The sequence below is a fragment of the Theropithecus gelada genome, chromosome 13 (genome assembly GCF_003255815.1).
Source record: "Theropithecus gelada isolate Dixy chromosome 13, Tgel_1.0, whole genome shotgun sequence".
NCBI lineage: Eukaryota > Metazoa > Chordata > Mammalia > Primates > Cercopithecidae > Theropithecus > Theropithecus gelada.
This window is the reverse complement of record NC_037681.1, coordinates 105,662,259-105,679,873: the sequence shown is the minus strand read 5'-3', so window position 1 is coordinate 105,679,873 and position 17,615 is coordinate 105,662,259. Positions and strand designations below refer to the sequence as shown.

Here is a 17,615-nt window from a genome sequence, read left to right as displayed (position 1 = left end):
TTTCTCTTCTTACAAAGGCACTAGTTAGTTATTTGATTAAGGCCCGTAGAATTCCAGTATGGCCTCATTTTAAACATCTGAGTCTTTAAATGTAAAGACTCAAATTAGGTAACATTCAGATACTAGGCATGAGGATTTGAACATATTTTGAGGGGACACAATTCAATCCACAATATTGTGGATTAGGTGCTGATAGGAAGCAGGGGCAAATTTATGATGGATATCATAATCATATTATACAGGAGGCTGATGGATAGCTGGCTGAGGCTGTCATTGGTAAAGGTGAAGCAGTTACACAGCTTAGCCTGGAGAGGGAGATACTAGACTATTTTTTGTGATTTGGACAGCATTCTTGTGTGTTCTCAGACACGATTATGGCATCTCATTCCATAATGGATGCATCGTGACCTGGTCTGTAGTTGGTGGCCTGTGAAATAGTTTGTGTTCCACCGGAGAAGCAAATAGTCTGAGTCAGGTTGGCTCTCAGCTGATAGCAGTCAGGGGTTATTTTGTTTTGTTTTGTTTTTCAGAGATGAATTGTGTAGCAATTAATTGACGATTAGAAATAAGTTTTGGTGTTATTTCTATCATTTTATTTTGTGATGATTTCTATTAAAAAATCTTTTATTTTGAAAAATTTCAAACATACACAAGAGGTGAAAGAAGTTATATGTCACCCAGCTTAACAATTACCAACATTCTTCTGTTTTCAAAATACTCTCCAACATTTTTTGTTGATATTTTAAAGCAAACCCTAGACATCATATTATTTCACAATAAACTCTGTAACACATAAAACCCCCCAAATTACCCATATCAATATTGCTAATCTACTCAAAGAAAAACCCAATAATTATTTAATATCTTGTTCAATTTTCCTCAATCGTACTGATATTGTCCTTTTACAATTGGTTTGTTCTGATAAAGATACAAGCAAGGTACAAACATTGCATTTGGGTACTGTGTCTCTTAAATTTCTTTAAATTTATAGCAGTTACCTGAATCCTCTCTCTTTTATGCAATTTAGTTTTGAAGGTCTGTAAGTTATTTTCCCTATAGAATTCCCCTGATTCCATATTTAACTGATTGTATTCTTGTGGTGTTAACACATTCCTTTATCTCATACACCTGTACTTCTTGAAAACTGGTATTTAAATCTAGAGACTCCATTAGATTCATTAGGTTGAAGGTAAATTTTTTTGAACAGGAATAATTCATAGCTTATATATCATAACAGGAGATACGTATTTTTTGATTGTCAAAGTTGTGATTGATCAGTGGATTACTATCCTGATTCATCCATTATAAAATTTCCAATTAGTCTTTAATGGTTTTAGCAATGATGGTATACCATTTCATACTCCTCAGACTGACAGCAGTTATGGAACCTGACAGCATGGGCACAGATGTGCAGCATAGGCAGCTCTTATACACTTGCAGAGGGAGTATAAATTACCACAATCATGGAAGAAGCATTTGTCCTTATTGAGTCAATATGATACGTATATGTACCTTGAGACCAACTCCTATATTCCAAGCCAGATAAACCATGCACCCATTCACCCGGAGGCCTGTGTAATAATGCTTATTGCAGCATTGCTTACAGTAGCAAATACTATATTAGAAACAACCCAAATACCTATCAGAAGAAAAAACCATAAAAACAGAGCAGTGAAAATGAATTTAAAAAAATAGAGCTATAGTATTAGCCTGGATGAATCTCATAGACAAAGTGCTCAGTGGAAAAACAAAAATGTAGAATGTAGCACACAAAATGGTGCTATGTTTTAAATTTAGGACTACACACATACATATGCACACATGTGAATGATAACCCCCAAATTCAGAATAGAAGTTATCTCTGGCGAAGAGAGACAGAGGATTTCAAGTGCGCTGGTAACATTTTATCTCTTAGCTGGGAGGTGGCTAAGTAGATATTCATTATTTTATTCTCTATATCTTTTTATGTTTCTAAATTTGCATATAATATGTACTTTTTTTAAAAAAGGGAGAGAACATTTGACTTGAATCAAAAGACGTGTTCAAATTCTTTGTCTGGCATTTTCTAGTGGTGACTGCTGGCGAGTTACTTCACTGTCCAAATCTCACTCCCATCTGTGCAATGATGACAACACCTATCAAAGAGGACTATTGGGAAGGTAAATCAGATAATATGCCTTCTCCTGAGTGTAAACACAAAGTCTCAGCCCAGTGCTTGAGTGTTTCGTTTGCTTTTTGTAGAAAGGAAGAGTTTCAAAGGAGACCAAATCCAGAGGAAAACTTTAGGGCAAGAGAGTTCCTGGAGGAGCAGGAACTAGGTCTTAGGAAAGGCAGCACATCTGACCAGGGATCTGCAGGGTAACCTCCTTCTGCCCAAATCTCTCCTCTCTCTTACAAAGTTGTCAGGAACTGGAAAAAGCAGGTAGAGAAAACAGGAAAAGGGGATTGGTCAGAGCCCTGGGGAACATCCACACATGAAGGGACATTTAAGGCAGAAAAGAATAGCCCTTGGAGACAATCTCGTTTTGCTTAGAAATCTTATGTTGCAGAAACCCTTAGAGGATACCATTCCTCTTTCTCTGGAAACTGTGTACCACATCTAACTCTCAACAGCCATCCATGCCTGTATGAGTCAGGTTATACCCTCTTCTTCTGGCTATTGCTTATGAATCTAGGGGTGATCACTTGAACCCACTTTGCCAGTTAGAATCCTACTTTCAAAATTTGAAATATGACCCTGCTGTTTTCTCTGCAAGGCTCTAGAGAGAAGGCTCTAAAGTTCCCAATGCCAAGGAGTTGGCTGCCCTCGTTCCTACTCAGCCTGAGTCATGCTCAACTCTTCTCTGGATTCCGTGAGATATCCCACTATCTAAGTAACCTTTCAATAAGTTTATTTTTTCTTATTGTTGCTTAAAATGTAAAATAAGTGTGTTTATGTGTTTAGCAATCTAAACAAATACAAGAAAATAGCAACAAGCAAGAGAAAATATGAGAGTATTTAAGAGAAGTGGAGAACAGAAGTAGGAGGCCCAGAGCAGAGAACAGAGACAAAATGATAAGCAAAGAAGCAATAAAATAAGGTCTCACTAGGCTGACAAGACATATTTTTCCCATTAAAGAGCTTCCCAAAATGACAAACCAAATGAATAAAGAAAATTATCTTATGTAGACACATCCTGGTAGATTTTCACAATACCGAGGATCAAGAGAAAATCCTATAAGCTGCCGGAGATAGAGAGGAAGCAAAATATTACTAAACCTCCAAAATTTATTAAGCCATGATCAGTTTTACCATTAGCAAAATGCATACTAGAAGACAATGAAGTGAGGCCTTCAAAGTCAGGTGAGAAAATCATTTTAAACCTATAATTCCACCCTCTACAAATTATCAATCAAGTATGATGACTCAGTAAAGACAGAATATTTATAAACTTGAATGGGAAAAAAATTGCTCAAGGAAGTATTCCAACAAAATATAAGAAAGATGCAAAACTGAAATACAAAGAACAGTGGCAGCTGAATCTACTCTAGAACAGTGGTTCTTAAATCTGAGTGTGCATCAGAATCACCTGGAAGTTTGTTTCAAAAAAGCCTCTCATTGCTGTGCTCCAGCTCCAAAGTTTCTGATTAAGTAGGTCTGACATGGGGTTTTATAATTTGCATTTCCAACAAGTTGTCAGGTGACGCTAATGCTGTTGGTTCAGGGTTCATGCTCTCAGAACCACGGTCTAGGGCTTAGCTTCTAGGGCTTAGCTTCTCAAAGTGGACCAGTATTGATGTGCACCACCTTGGTGGATGTCAGAAATGCACAATTTCAGGCCCCACCCCAGACCTGCAGATCAGAATATGTAGTTTAATAAATATCTCCGGGTGATTCACAGCACACAGAAGTTAGAAAAATAATGGTTCTGGCTGGGTGCAGTGGCTCACACCTGTAATTCCAGCACCTTGGGAGGGTGATGTGGGCAGATCACGAGGTCAGAAGCTGGCCAAGATGGTGAAACCCCCTCTCTATTAAAAATACAAAAATTAGCCGGGCGTGGTGGTGGGCGCCTGTAATCCCAGCTACTCAGGAGGCTGAGGCAGGGAACTGCTCGAACCCGGGAAGCGGAGGTTGCAGTGAGCCGAGATTGTGCCACTGCATCCTGGGCAACAGAGCGAGACTCCGTCTCAAAATAAAAAATAAAAAATAAAAAGTGAAAAATAAAAAATGAGAAAAATATTGGTTCTAGAAGAAGTGAACAAAGTGGAAAGAAAACACGATCCACTAACCCTGAAGCTTAGGACGTTTACTTTGAATGGCAGGGGTTTGTGATGTATGTATTGATCTTTCTCTATGGGGCCAATTATTCTATTAAATTCCACTATGAACAGTCTTTGATATTATAAGTGCTGTATAAGGGATTTACATTTTTATGTTCAGCCCCCAGACAAAGCAATGAAGATATAATTTAGTTATAGAATAAAATACACATTTTATAAAATTTGACATGGTAAAAGTGAGGTTGAAACAGAAAGTCCAACTTCATTAGACACACAAAGTTGTGTCTAATAAAATCCTCATCTATTTAATGTGTTGGCAGATAGTGTCCAAAGTGGGTACATAAAAATATAGAAACAAATGTATGCTTTTACAGTTTAAATAGCAACCACCAGAAGAAATAAAGCCAAACAAGGATTCCTGCAAATCCATGAGCTTTTTTTTAGGGGATCTGTGAGGCCAAAGTGTTTTCATAATAATACCAAGGTGTTATATGCTTTTTTCACTCTCACTCTCTCATGAGAGTACAGAGTATGAAAAGACGTGGATATGATTTCAGTTTTTACATAGCAAATAACCTTTAAGAAACTAACATTTGTCAAGTTTTGGTGTAGTTCAAAGAAGAGTATAAACAATTAACTGAAAAAGTTCTTTAAAACATTCGTCTTTTCAGAGTCTATATCTATGTGAGGTTAGATTTTCTTCAAATGTTCAACCAAAAAAACATATCTCAACAGACTGAATGTAGAAGCAAATCGGAGAATCTGGCTGTTTTCTATTATGCCAAATATTAGCATAATAGCAATATTTTGAAAACATTAGAGATTTTCAAAAATATAAAAGGGGGACAATTTTTTTTTGTTTGGAAGTTTTCTCATTAATTTTTAAGAGTGTAAAGGGGTCCCATGACCAAAAAGTTTGAGAACCACTGTATTGAAAAACCTTACAGGAATTCTCACCTCCCACATATTTCATGTTCAATACACCATTCTATGAATTGCCAATTTCCTACTGTCAGCTTAGTCCTTGTTCTTCATTTTCCCTGCTATTCTATCTTGTACCTCATCTCATTTCTTTCTTCTTACTGACATGTACAGATTTTTTTATTTTTTCATAAATAAAAAATTGATTTATCAATTGATTGATAATCATCCCCTGGCCTTGATTCTTATCCAGACTACCCAGACCACCATGTGTTGACTCTTCTCCCTTGCTCTATTTATTCCACTTTAGCCATTATTTGCCCCATTTCTTTTCTCTTGCTTGTCATCACTCCATTCTCGCCTTATTTTATTATGTCATGTTGCAAATAGAGAAATACATATAAAACACTTAAACGTTAATATTCAGATGCAAGAACTGTACCTTGTAGTCCAAACCATCCGAACAGTTAAAGACCACACACTGGATGGCAAGAGCTTTTGCCAGATCTTTGGTAGTCTCTGTTTTCCCAGTGCCAGCAGGACCAGCTGGTGCACCCCCAAGGTCAAGCTGCAAAGCTCCCATGAGGCAAAGATAGCAGCGATCCTGAAGAAAGTAATAAATTATCAATATGAAGGGAACCAACTCTGGCCACAAATTAAGTCATTTCCTTTCTATGGGGGAAGGATTATAATTTTCTATGAAAAATAGAGCAACTGAAATACACCAAAAGATCCATGCACATAATTAAATAATGCAAATCTTTGCTTTACAGAGATGTATTCATAATAAATTCTTTCAAGAATTAATGTCATATGAAACTTTTCAAGACTTTTGATTGAAAAGCACTCTCAAGTCAATATTAACCTAAGTGATCAATAACTTACTGTGAGTGGAGTAATAACCAATCTTGGGCATGCACCCAAATATTCATAGCCGTAAGTGTACTGAGAGAGCGCCATTCTAGCCACACAATTATCCAGGTCTATATCCCAGTAATAGCGCAGTTGTCTCTGCCAGTCAAAAGACTCAACTGTCTCCACCTATATGTGATACACATATTAGATACACTCATTTCAGAAAGCAGTATATAATTTTTGTTAAATGAAACAGTTACCTTGGATTGAACAAGTTCAGTGACTATATCTCTCGCATGCACATCAATGGTAATCAATGCAGTTAGGATGTTTCTGTGTAATTTAGGAAGACTGCCTCGAACTATTGCAGCCAGGGCATTTAATCTCTACAAATAAAAAAAATTGTCATGGTGAATTTTCCAAGATCAGCTTACATATATATATATTATCTCTTTCACCATTCAATTTGGAGAGACATTGCTAAAAACCAGCTAATTTTAAGAATATATAATTTTGTGACCAAACAGGACAGTACTTTTATTTAATTCCCATGAGACTTCTGAGAACTATATACTGTCTTTACCCCTATTGTACATTTGAGGAAACTGAAGGTCAGAGAGCATAAGTAACTTGATGGCAGTCACACAGTTACCAAGTAGCAAAATGAGACCTGAGTAGACATTTGCCTCCAGAAAAGCCCATGTTCTTAACCACTATGTGATGATTTTCTAGAGGAGAGTGTCCTCCCTAAAAATTAAATGTGGTTAAAGGTGATACTCTTCAGTTTTAGGGATGGTTTTCCCATTAATAATCAGAAAGTCTGAGCATTTTAACCTAGCCAATGTCTAGTTAAATGAAAAAATTTTCAGAAAGAGTTAGCTAAATTTTTACTTGATTTTTACCTAAATAATTAAATCTTTTTCAAAGAAGAGCAGCGCCTCTGAGGACCTTGCATCATTGTGCTGAAATGTCACTTGGGCCAACCATGATGAGGGACCATCTCTACGTAGAGGCAAAGGAACTTTCTTTAGGGAGTCATTTCTCTTTTCTGAAGCTATGGAGATGAAATTTCTTTGAGGAATTTCATGAGAGTGTTTTCTCTTACTTCAATAAAGTTGTTTTATTCAATAAATAAATATTTATTGAATATTTACATACAAATATATATAAAGTTGTTTTATTTCAATAAAGTTGTTTTATTCATAAGGTTGTTTCATTTTTCTGTTTTAAGGGTGAATCTTAAAAAATGTAGTATTACTTGGAAGTAGAATTGAATTTGGAGTTAAAGAGTTGGCTTAGGTCCTTACAAGATATACTGTTTGTAAATATTTTCCTTTATTCCCCAGGTTGCCTTTTCACTCTGTTGATTGTTTCCTTTGTTGTGCAAAAGCTTTTAAGTTTGATGCAATCCCATGGATCTATTTGCCTTTTGTTGCTTGTGCTTTTGGTGTTATATCCAAGAAATCAATGCCAATGCCAATGTCAAAGCTTTTCCCCTATGTCTTCTTCTAGGGATTTTACAGTTTCAGGTCTTACACTTAAATCCTTAATCTATTTTGAGTTGATTTTTGTGTATGGTATAAGACAAGGGTCTAATTGCTCCTGCAACTTAATAAGGAAAAAACAAATAACCCAATTAAAAAATTAGCAAGGGAATAGAATAGATATTTATCAGAAAAAGACATGCAAAGGGCTAACTGGGTATATGAAAAGATGATCAACATCACTAATCATAAGGGAAATGCAAATCAAAACCATAATGAGATGTCACCTCACAACTATTAGGGTGACTGTTATCAAAAAAACAAAAGATATCCCATGTTGGCAAGAGCGTGGGGAAAAGAGAACCCTGGTATGCTGCCAGAGGGAATATAAACATGGTGCAGCCGTTATGGAAAACAATATGCTGGCTCCTCAAAAAATTAAAAATGGAACTACCATATGACCCAATAATCCCACTCTGGTACACATCCAAAAGAAGTGAAGTCAGGATCTGGAGGAGACTATCTGCACTCCTATGTCCATTGCAGTGTTATTCACAATAGCCAAAATGTGGAAATAACATAAGTGTCCATCAAAGGATGAACACAAAAAGATAATATGAGCTGGGCATGATTATCATGCCTGTAATCCAGCACTTTGGGAGACCAAGGCAGGAGGATCGCTTAAGGGAAGCTTTTGAGACCAGCCTGAGCAATACAGTACGACCCTGTCTCTACAAAAAATAATAATAATAAAAATAATTAGCTGGGTGCTATGATCACGTCCCTGCACTCCAGCCTGGGCAATGGAGTGAGATCCTGTCTCTTAAAAAAGAAAAAAATAAAAGAAAATGTGGCATACACATACAATGAAATATTTATTATTCAGACTTAAAACAAAGGAAATCCCATGACATGTGACAGCATGAATAAACCTGGAGGATATCAAGCTAAATGAAATGAGTCAGTCATAGAAGGATAAGTCCTGCATGATCTATTTATATGAAGTATCTAAAATAGTTAAATTCATAGAAAAAGAGTAATATGGTGATTACAGGGAGCTAGGGAGAGGAGGAAATGTGGAGTTGCTGTTCAACAAGTATAAAGTTTTAGTGCTATTTAAATGCTATTTAGTAAAATAGCATTTCCTAGCTATAGCTAAAAGTTCTTGATGGTAAATTCTTTGAATTATTTATTGTTTTATTGTTAGCTGCCTGACAGGCAACTATTTCTATTTCTAACTATTTCTGTTAGTTGCCTGACAGGCAATGTATTTCTACAAAATAGCAGAAATAGAATTAGAGCCTAAAAATAGAAATGGCATGAATCTGGAGGTTTTCCTGGACTGAATAAACTTCCCTGAGAAGTATCCAGGAACTAGTGAATACAGTTTATCCTTAAAAGTTGCAAACCATTATAACCGTGATGTTTTGTTCTAGAATTGTTTTTCCTCCTATTTTCACAAGTATTTATATGAATACTACACATACATTAAGGTAGTGTCTCTAAAAAAAGTAAAACACAAATAATTTTAGTGAGAATTTTAAAGCTTTGTAAGTCATGTCAGAGCATTAGAATTTCTGAAATAAAGTGAATTTGCATTAACTATGCTTTTAAAAAAAACCCACTAAGACCGTCTTGCAAGACAATAATGTCACTTTGTTACAGCTCTCACCTCAAAATTTACTTTTTCAAAATTCTCCAGGGCCTCTATGTGATTACTGTGTTCTGTTTCCAGACATTCAGTCAAATCACGGCACCACATAATTTGAGAAACAGTCAGGATAACCTGCAAGAAAACATCTTTCTTAAATATGTGATACATATCACCAAAAAAGAATTCAGAAATATGAAATGTGAGTGTGAGTTACTTGAGAAGGGTGGCCAGCCACCACCCAGTCTGTCCTCAGTTTCCCCTGATAGTCAGCGATGGCAGCTTTGCACAGGCGACGCAGAGATGTGAACATGGCTTCTTCCACTTTACCAAGCCATTCTTCTACATTGCCTCGGGCCTTGAGGCCTTTCCCCAAGCTAACCTAAAAGGTAATCAGAGCATTGATAAAGTGGCTTGTGTGGGACTTGTAAGCTGTATGCCTTCTGTATTTCCATGACAGAATCCTAAGCTATATAAACGCTGAAGCCTGACCACAAATACTGAAACTTCTATTGACATTCCACTATACATCTATCTCCTTTCACCCGACCTATTGCTTTATTTTACTGCTTCCACTTGGAGTCAACTCCCTGAAAGAGTAGTCTACATGCACTGCATGGAATTCTTCACTTATTTTCACTTTCCTACTTGCTGCTATCTGATTTTTGTCCCTGATCACTTCTATTCTCAAGTTTTCCCAGGTCCTCCCAACTGAAAAGTCCAAATGACACTTTTCAGTTCTTGTATCTATTTTTTTGGACTTCCAATGGCTTGACTGTCATGGCTGTTTTGGTTTCCTTGATCTGCTCTTCTTCTAACCTCTCTTTACATTTCATGTTTTCCTGAGATTCTATCCTCGGTCTTTCCCCTTCTCTTCTGCACCAGTGATAAGCAAATTCTTTTGCAAGAGGATCAATTCAGAACAAATAAAATGTTTATATGTTCCCGTAGATACACCACTGTGTTCCTACTGACCCAATTCCTTAGCATTTCCCTGCACAGTTCCTGTGTCTGAAATGTCTCCCATGCCCACGTAGAAGATACTCCCCCTTCCATCATACTTGACTTTGTGTGTGTGTGCATATGTGTAGCTCTCCTCTGTGAAGTCACTTGATTCCTCACAGTGTGCTAATATATTCACTCTCTTGGTGTTCCCCATATGCCAGGGGCTGTGCAGTGCCCTGGAGATGCTGCTGCCAGCAACTAACACTTAAATAGTGTTTACTGGGTATTGCTTTAAGTAATTTACATACACTATCCCCTGAACAGGCTCATCACTCCATTAATCAGATACAATTACTAATCCCTGTCTTTTGGATGAGATTAAGGGGTGGGACTTAGTCCAAGTGGCCTGATAGTAGAACCAGTACTCTTAATCAGTCCATTAGTGTGCCTCTTGTGGGGAGTTAAATAAGACATGGTTCTAGTTTTCTCCACTATATTTCCAACAACAGAACACATGTCTTTGTTATTGCATTTTCTGTGGTGATTTTCAGTTGTTTGTTCGACTACTTCTCTGTTAGACTTTGAGCTCTTTGAGGGCAAGAATTTTATCTTGGTTATCCTTGAAATTGCTGAGCCAACAGAGTACCTGTATGCTTAGAGCGAGAATAACCCTAGAAGAGTAACAAAGTTCATCAATAAAGAAATATAAACAAAAGCACCTCACCCTTTCTCCCTCTGGTGACAGCATTGCCAAAATATCATTAGTATAAACCTTTTCTGGTTCTCCATCAATACCAGGAATCTTTCCTTCAGCAGGAGGCATGAGAGCAAATTCGAGCTTTGAAATGGAGTCGAAGCATTTCCTTAAGTGTGGCTGCACAGCCTGTGGATTTCGTGTCTGGGCCAAAATCTCCAGAAGTTCATCATTTGACAAGAAGTAAAACCTGGATTAAAGAACATCCTTAAAATATAACTTGAAATTGAAGTATAGTCTTAGATAGACATAAAAGATAAATTCCTTAGCCACATCTCTTCCCTGTCCACCAATTTCCTGGACCTCCAATTATACTGGTCATGGGCTTCTGGGGAGGCCACATATCTCTAAACATGATTTCTGTGAAAATTAGTGATGATGCATTTAGGTGTGATGATGCACACCTAGAATTACTGTCTAGTACATAAAAGATAGACATTGTTCATAAAAACTGTAAAAATGCTAGAAACTGATGTGTTCACATATCTGTCTTAAAGTCTCCAGAGTGAAGACATATTATTTCTTTTCCCTAAAATCTAGCCTAGTATGTCACACATACCTGGTATTCAATACATTATTTGTTGAAGAGTTAATAGATGGATGGGTGGTTGCAGGAGAACCTTATTGGGTTGTGTGAATGTGTACTGGGCCATTCTCTTAACTCAAAGGCATTTGCTATTCTCTGCAGTATGTGCTACTGTGAAAATTGGCATAATATAATTTTGCCAGCACATCATTTCCAACCATGTGAGGCTATACATATGTAGAAATAAAACATTTATATATATTCCATATTATTACCAGCAAGATAGGTAAAGGAAATTGTAAACTTACAGAATATTATTTTGCTATAGATTGGGGTTGGCAAGTTACAGCCCCAGGCCAAATCTGGCCTACCACCTGTATTTGTAAATAATGTTTCATTGTCACACAGCCATGCAGACATACTGTCTGTGGCTCCTTTTGTGCTACAATAGCGGACCTGACTACAGAGACTGTAAAGCCTACAAAGCCTTGAATATCTACTATGTGACCTTTTATGAAAAAAAGTTGTTTGTCCCTGCTCTAGATAATCAACAATATTCTAAATGCCAGACTTCATGTAATATAGTTCTTGTATTATGTTTAATCTCTCCAAATCACTCAAAAGGAATTTTATTTACTATTCCAACTGACTATCCTAGTTCATACTAGAACAGATTAGAGCAATTAACTATTAACATTTAAGACCGTGATTTTCAAACTTTTTTTTTTTTTCCCCAATCAAGGGTCCTTTTTACTGCTGTTCCTATCCCCAACTCTCTCATGTTTTGGAGGACTAAATGTACAAACCAGCATTTAGTAAATGCACTAGATTGTTGACGGTCAACTTAGCAATATCTCTGCATTAGGGAAAAGCTGGAACGACATTTCTAGAATCTCTTTCCAGTAAGGTTTCAGATTAAATGCTGCCTATGAGATGCTCTTCTATGTGACTGAGAAGGTGGGAGGAAGCAAAGCCATTATTCCCCAACTTGAGCATGAATGACTGAAGCTGGTGGGATTTTATCCTTGGTTTTCAGGTGTCTTCCTGACAATCCCTCCCTTTCTTGTTGCAGGAAGCTGAGACTTTGGTGGCACTTCCCTGAGACCTCTGCCTGTATTTCCAGATTTCCTCAAAGTGGTCCTCAGTTCTTCCCTTCTTCTGCGTCTAGCACCAGTGAAAACTTCTAATTCCCTGACTGAAACTTTTGCTCTAAACACCTCGAGTGGCTTCTGTGTTTTTGACCAAAGCTTTCCCAAGTAATATAACTAGACGTTAAAATTTCAGTTTCAGTTTTGACTGAAGTTCTAGGACTAGAGTTGTCATATTTCAAAATGAGATGTCAGGTCACCTGGGGCTGACTTATGGGGAGATGGGTGAAGACTCTAGAGTCCTCAGTCGCTTGACGGTATAAAAATGTTAAAGCTGGAGAGGTTGGACAGCTAGAGATAAGAATATTTTTTGGTAGAGAGATGTGCTAAGGGTGCTTGCTATGCCCATGAGAAAGGGTGTGGTTCACTCTCCTCAAGACTAGGCGTCTTGGAGAGCTTAACATGCATCCCCACCAATTAACCTAAAGAAAATTGCTCAGGTAACACCAGTCTCTCTTAACCTTTTACACACACATTGTGCACATATACACACATGCAACAGGCACACATATTCATTCAACAATGAAACAGTAAAACAATGGGGTGATCAAGAATCATTTCAATTTGTGGGACCTAAAAATTGAAACAATTGAACTCATGGAGACAGAGAGTAGAAGGATGGTTACCAGAGGCTGGGAAGGGTAGTGGAAGGGTTGGGGATGGGGAGGTGGGGATATTTAATGGGTACAAAAAATAGGAAGCATGAATAAGACTTAGTATTTGATAGTACAACAGATTGACTATAGTCAATAATAATTTAATTTAATAATCAATAATAATTTAATAGTCAATAATAATTTAATTGTACATTTAAAAATAACTGAAAGAATATAACTCGATTGTAACACAAAGGATAAATGCTTGAGGGGATGGATACCTCATTTTACATGATGTGATTATTATGTATTACACGCCTATGTCAAAGCATGTTATGTACCCCATAACACACCTATGATATACTAAAAAAGTTAAAATTTAAAAAAATTGTTTCAGTATCTTACTTACCCACTTAACTATTTATTGAATATTGTATTTTATCCTTGAGACTTATACTCCCCAATTATGATAACTAGTTGGATTTTCATTATCATAGATCTTTTTTGTTTCTTTCTCTAGTTCCTTGATGCTTTGAGGTTATAACTATAACCTCAACTTGATTGACAGTCATAACTACTAAAAAATATCTTAGGTTGCTTTATAAACTTACCTTGGAAAGATAACTCTTTTTGATTCTAAGTATGCCTCTAGGCACTTCTGAATTTGGTCAAGTAATGCATTATTGTTTTGAAAAGTTTCCAGAAGTCCTGTTCATTAACAAAAAAAAAGTATTGGTAAAACTGTGTTAAAATCAAATTGTTTTCTTAAAAAAATATCACTTTAAAATGTAATCAATTTATGAATCTTCTCCCTAGAAGACTATTTAATAAAGCTCTCATAAAAATATGTTTTGAGTTATCCAAATCTAAAGTTAAAACGAGTCACGGAATTGCAAAGGCAATAAAAAAATTACAATCATATCATCAGCAAACGCTGACAGTTTGACTCCCCATTTACCAATCTGGATGTCTAGACAGTAACTGCTGTCTTCAAGAGACTCACCTAACACATAAGGACTCACATAAAGTTAAGGTAAAGGGGTGGAAAAAGATATTCCATGCAAATGGACATCAAAAGTGGGCAGGAATAGCTATTCTTATTTAAGACAAAACAAATTTTTAAGCAACAACAGTTAAAAAAGACAAAGAAGGATATTATATAAAGATAAAAGGACTTTTCCAACAAGAAAATATCACAGTTCTAAATATATATGCACCTAAAACTGCAGTTCTCGAATTTATAAATTTATAAAACAATTAATACCAGACCTTAGAAATGAGATAGACAGCAACACAATAATAGTGGGGGACTTCAATATTCCACTGACAGCACTAGACAGGTCATCAAGCCTGAAAGTCAACAAAGAAACAACTTAAACTATACCCTAGAACAAATGGACTCAACAGATATTTACAGAACATTCTACCCAACAAATGCAGAATATACATTCTATTCATCAGTACAGAATAGTCTCCAAAATAGGCCATATAAGCCACAAAACAAGTCCTAATAAATTTAAGAAAATCAAAATTATAGCAAGTACTCTCTCAGACCACAATGGAATAAAATTGGAAATCAACTCCAAAAGGAATCCTCAAAACCATACAAATACATGGAAATAAATAACCCTAAAGACTCATCCAAAAAGCTCCTAGAGCTGATCAATGAATTCAGCAAAATTTCAGGATACAAAATTAATGTACACAAATCAGTAGCTCTGCTATACACTAACAGTGACCAAGTTGAAAATCAAATCAAGAACTCAACCCCTTTTACAATAGATGCAAAAAAAAAAAAAAAAAGCCTAAAAAAAAAAAAAAAAAAAAAATTACTTAGAAATACACCTAACCAAGGAGGTGAAAGACCTCTACAAAGAAAACTACAAAACACTGCTGAAAGAAATCATACAACACAGACAAATGGAAACACATCCTATGCTCATTCATGGGTAGAATCAATATTGTGAAAATGACCATACTGCCATAAGCAATCTATAAACTCAATGCAATTGTCATAAAAATAACACCATAATTCTTCACAGAGTTAGAAAAAAAAATTCTAAATTTCACATGGAACCAAAAAAAGAGCCCACATAGCCAAAGCATGATTAAGCAAAAAGAACAAATCTTGAGGCATCACATTACCTGACTTTAAACTATACTACAAGGCCATAGTCACCAAAACAGTAGGGTACTGGTATAAAAATAGGCACATAGGCCAATGGAACAGAATAGAGAATCTGGAAATAAAGCAAAATACTTATAGCCATCTGATCTTCGACAAAGAAAACAAAAACATAAAGTGGGGAAAGGACACCCTATTCAACAAATGGTGCTGGGATAACTGGCAAGCCACATGTAGAAGAACGAAACTGGATCTTCATCTCTCACCTAAAAATCAAATCAAGATGGATCAAAGACTTAAATCTAAGACCTGAAACCATAACAATTCTGGAAGATAATATTGGAAAACCCCTCTTGACATTGGCTTAGGCAAAAACTTCATGACCAAAACCCAAAAGCAAATGCAACAAAAACAGAGATAAATAGATGGGACTTAAACTAAAAAGCTTCTGCATAGCAAAAGAAACAATAAGCAGAGTAAACAGACAACTCACAGAGTGGGAGAAAATCTTCACAATCTGGACCTCTGGCAAAGGACTAATATCCAGAGCCTGCAAGGAACTCAAACAAATCAGCAAGAAAAAAACAAACAATCTCTTCAAAAAGTGAGCTAAGGACGTGAATAGACAATTCTCAAAAGAAGGTATACAAATGGCCTACAAACATGAAAACTGCTCAACATCACTAATGATCAGGGAAATGCAAATCAAAACCACAATGCGATACCACCCTCCTCCTTCAAGAATGGCTATAATAAAAAAATAATAGATGTTGGTGTAGATGTAGTGGAAAGGGAATACTTTTACACTGCTGGTAGGAACGTAAACTAAGACAACCACTACGGAAAACAGTGTGGTGAATCCTTAAATAACTAAAAAGTAGATCTACCATTTGATCCAGCAATCCCATTACTGGGTATCTACCCAGAAGAAAAGAAGTCATTATATAAAAAAGATTCTTGTGCACACATATTTATAACAGCACAATTTACAATTGCGAAAATATGGAACCAGCCCCAATGCCCATCAATCAATGACTGGATAAAGAAAATGTGTCTAGATATACCATGGCATACTACCTCAACCATAAAAAGGAATGAGATAATGGCATTTGCAGCAACCTGGATTGATTTGGAGACCATTATTCCAAGTGAATGGAATGGAAAACCAAGCATCATATGTTCTCACTCATAAGTGGGAGTTAAGCTATGAGGACACAAAAGTGTAAGAATGATACAATGGACTTAGGCAAGTGGGGGAAAGGATGGGAGGGAGCTGAGGGATAAAAGGATAAAAGACTACACACTGGGTACAGTGTACACTGCTCGGGTGGTGAGTGCACCAGAATTTCAGAAATCACCACTAAAGAACTTATTCATAGAACCATATGCCACCCGTTTCCCCAAAACCTATTGAAATAAAAATAAATAAATAAATAAAATGCAATGGCAGTGGTATGGTCTTTTCAATAAAAGGTACCAAGTTAACTGAAAAATAAAGAGATAATTTTAAGTAAAAGTAAAATATACTGTTAAGATTTTAAAAGCTTTGGTATTATTTGATAAAGGAAAGTTCTATTACTTTAAAATGGGGGGGGGAATTGACTAAGAACTTTAACTATTACCTTTAATAATAATATCAAGTATTTACCAAGTATGAAGAAGTATATTTAATATGAAACATTTTTAGCTGGTGTATCCCACTTTTGGGGGGCTAGGAGAACAAAACCAAAGCCAAGCAGTTGCCTTCTCCTTGACTCTCCAAACCAAGCCAGTCTCTATACCTACTCACTGTCTGTCACTTTCTTACTGGCATCTTTTCTGTATCCTCTGCCATCTTTAAATGCCAAAATTGTGGTGATAGGATACTATTTCTTTATCACTAAACTACAGCTCCTTAAGGAATAAGATCCATGTCTTGTTTATCTTTGTAGTTTTGGTGTTTATCATAGTAGCTGGTGTCCCCACCTGCCCAAGAATCAAATCCACAGTCTTGATCATGGTTTCCAAGGCTCTATGTAATCAATGACCCAGTCTGATGCCCAGTCCCCCACCTAAACACTCTTGCCTCTCTTGCTTCACCTCCTAAGCCCTTCTTCTGCATTCCACTTCAGTTTGCATTGGCTTCCTTGCAAACAATTGGGCATGTGAAGCATACACTCACTTTGGGAGCCTTGCCTTTAATCTTCCCTCCTCCTTTAATAATGTTCCCTTTGATCACATACATGACTCACTCCCTCATTCCTGCAGGTTTCTGCTCAAAAGTCACTTTATCCAAAAAGCCTTCTGTCACACACACACACACACACACACTCTCTCTCTCTCTCTCTTTCTCACACCCATTTACCCT

The 17,615-nt window shown here is 36.5% G+C and overlaps 1 protein-coding gene across 1 annotated transcript in view; it reads right to left on the bottom strand.

Annotated features, from left to right (window-relative positions):
• DNAH6 (dynein axonemal heavy chain 6) overlaps positions 1-17,615 on the bottom strand; it is a 326,626-nt gene that overhangs the window by 205,298 nt on the left and 103,713 nt on the right. The window contains exons 23-29 of the mRNA XM_025353865.1: positions 13,755-13,851; positions 10,844-11,063; positions 9,392-9,556; positions 9,196-9,309; positions 6,300-6,425; positions 6,070-6,225; positions 5,627-5,788 (exon numbers count right to left, since the gene is read on the bottom strand). Of these exons, the coding sequence (XP_025209650.1) occupies positions 5,627-5,788; positions 6,070-6,225; positions 6,300-6,425; positions 9,196-9,309; positions 9,392-9,556; positions 10,844-11,063; positions 13,755-13,851 (1,040 nt within the window). The remainder of the gene's footprint in view (positions 1-5,626; positions 5,789-6,069; positions 6,226-6,299; positions 6,426-9,195; positions 9,310-9,391; positions 9,557-10,843; positions 11,064-13,754; positions 13,852-17,615) is intronic.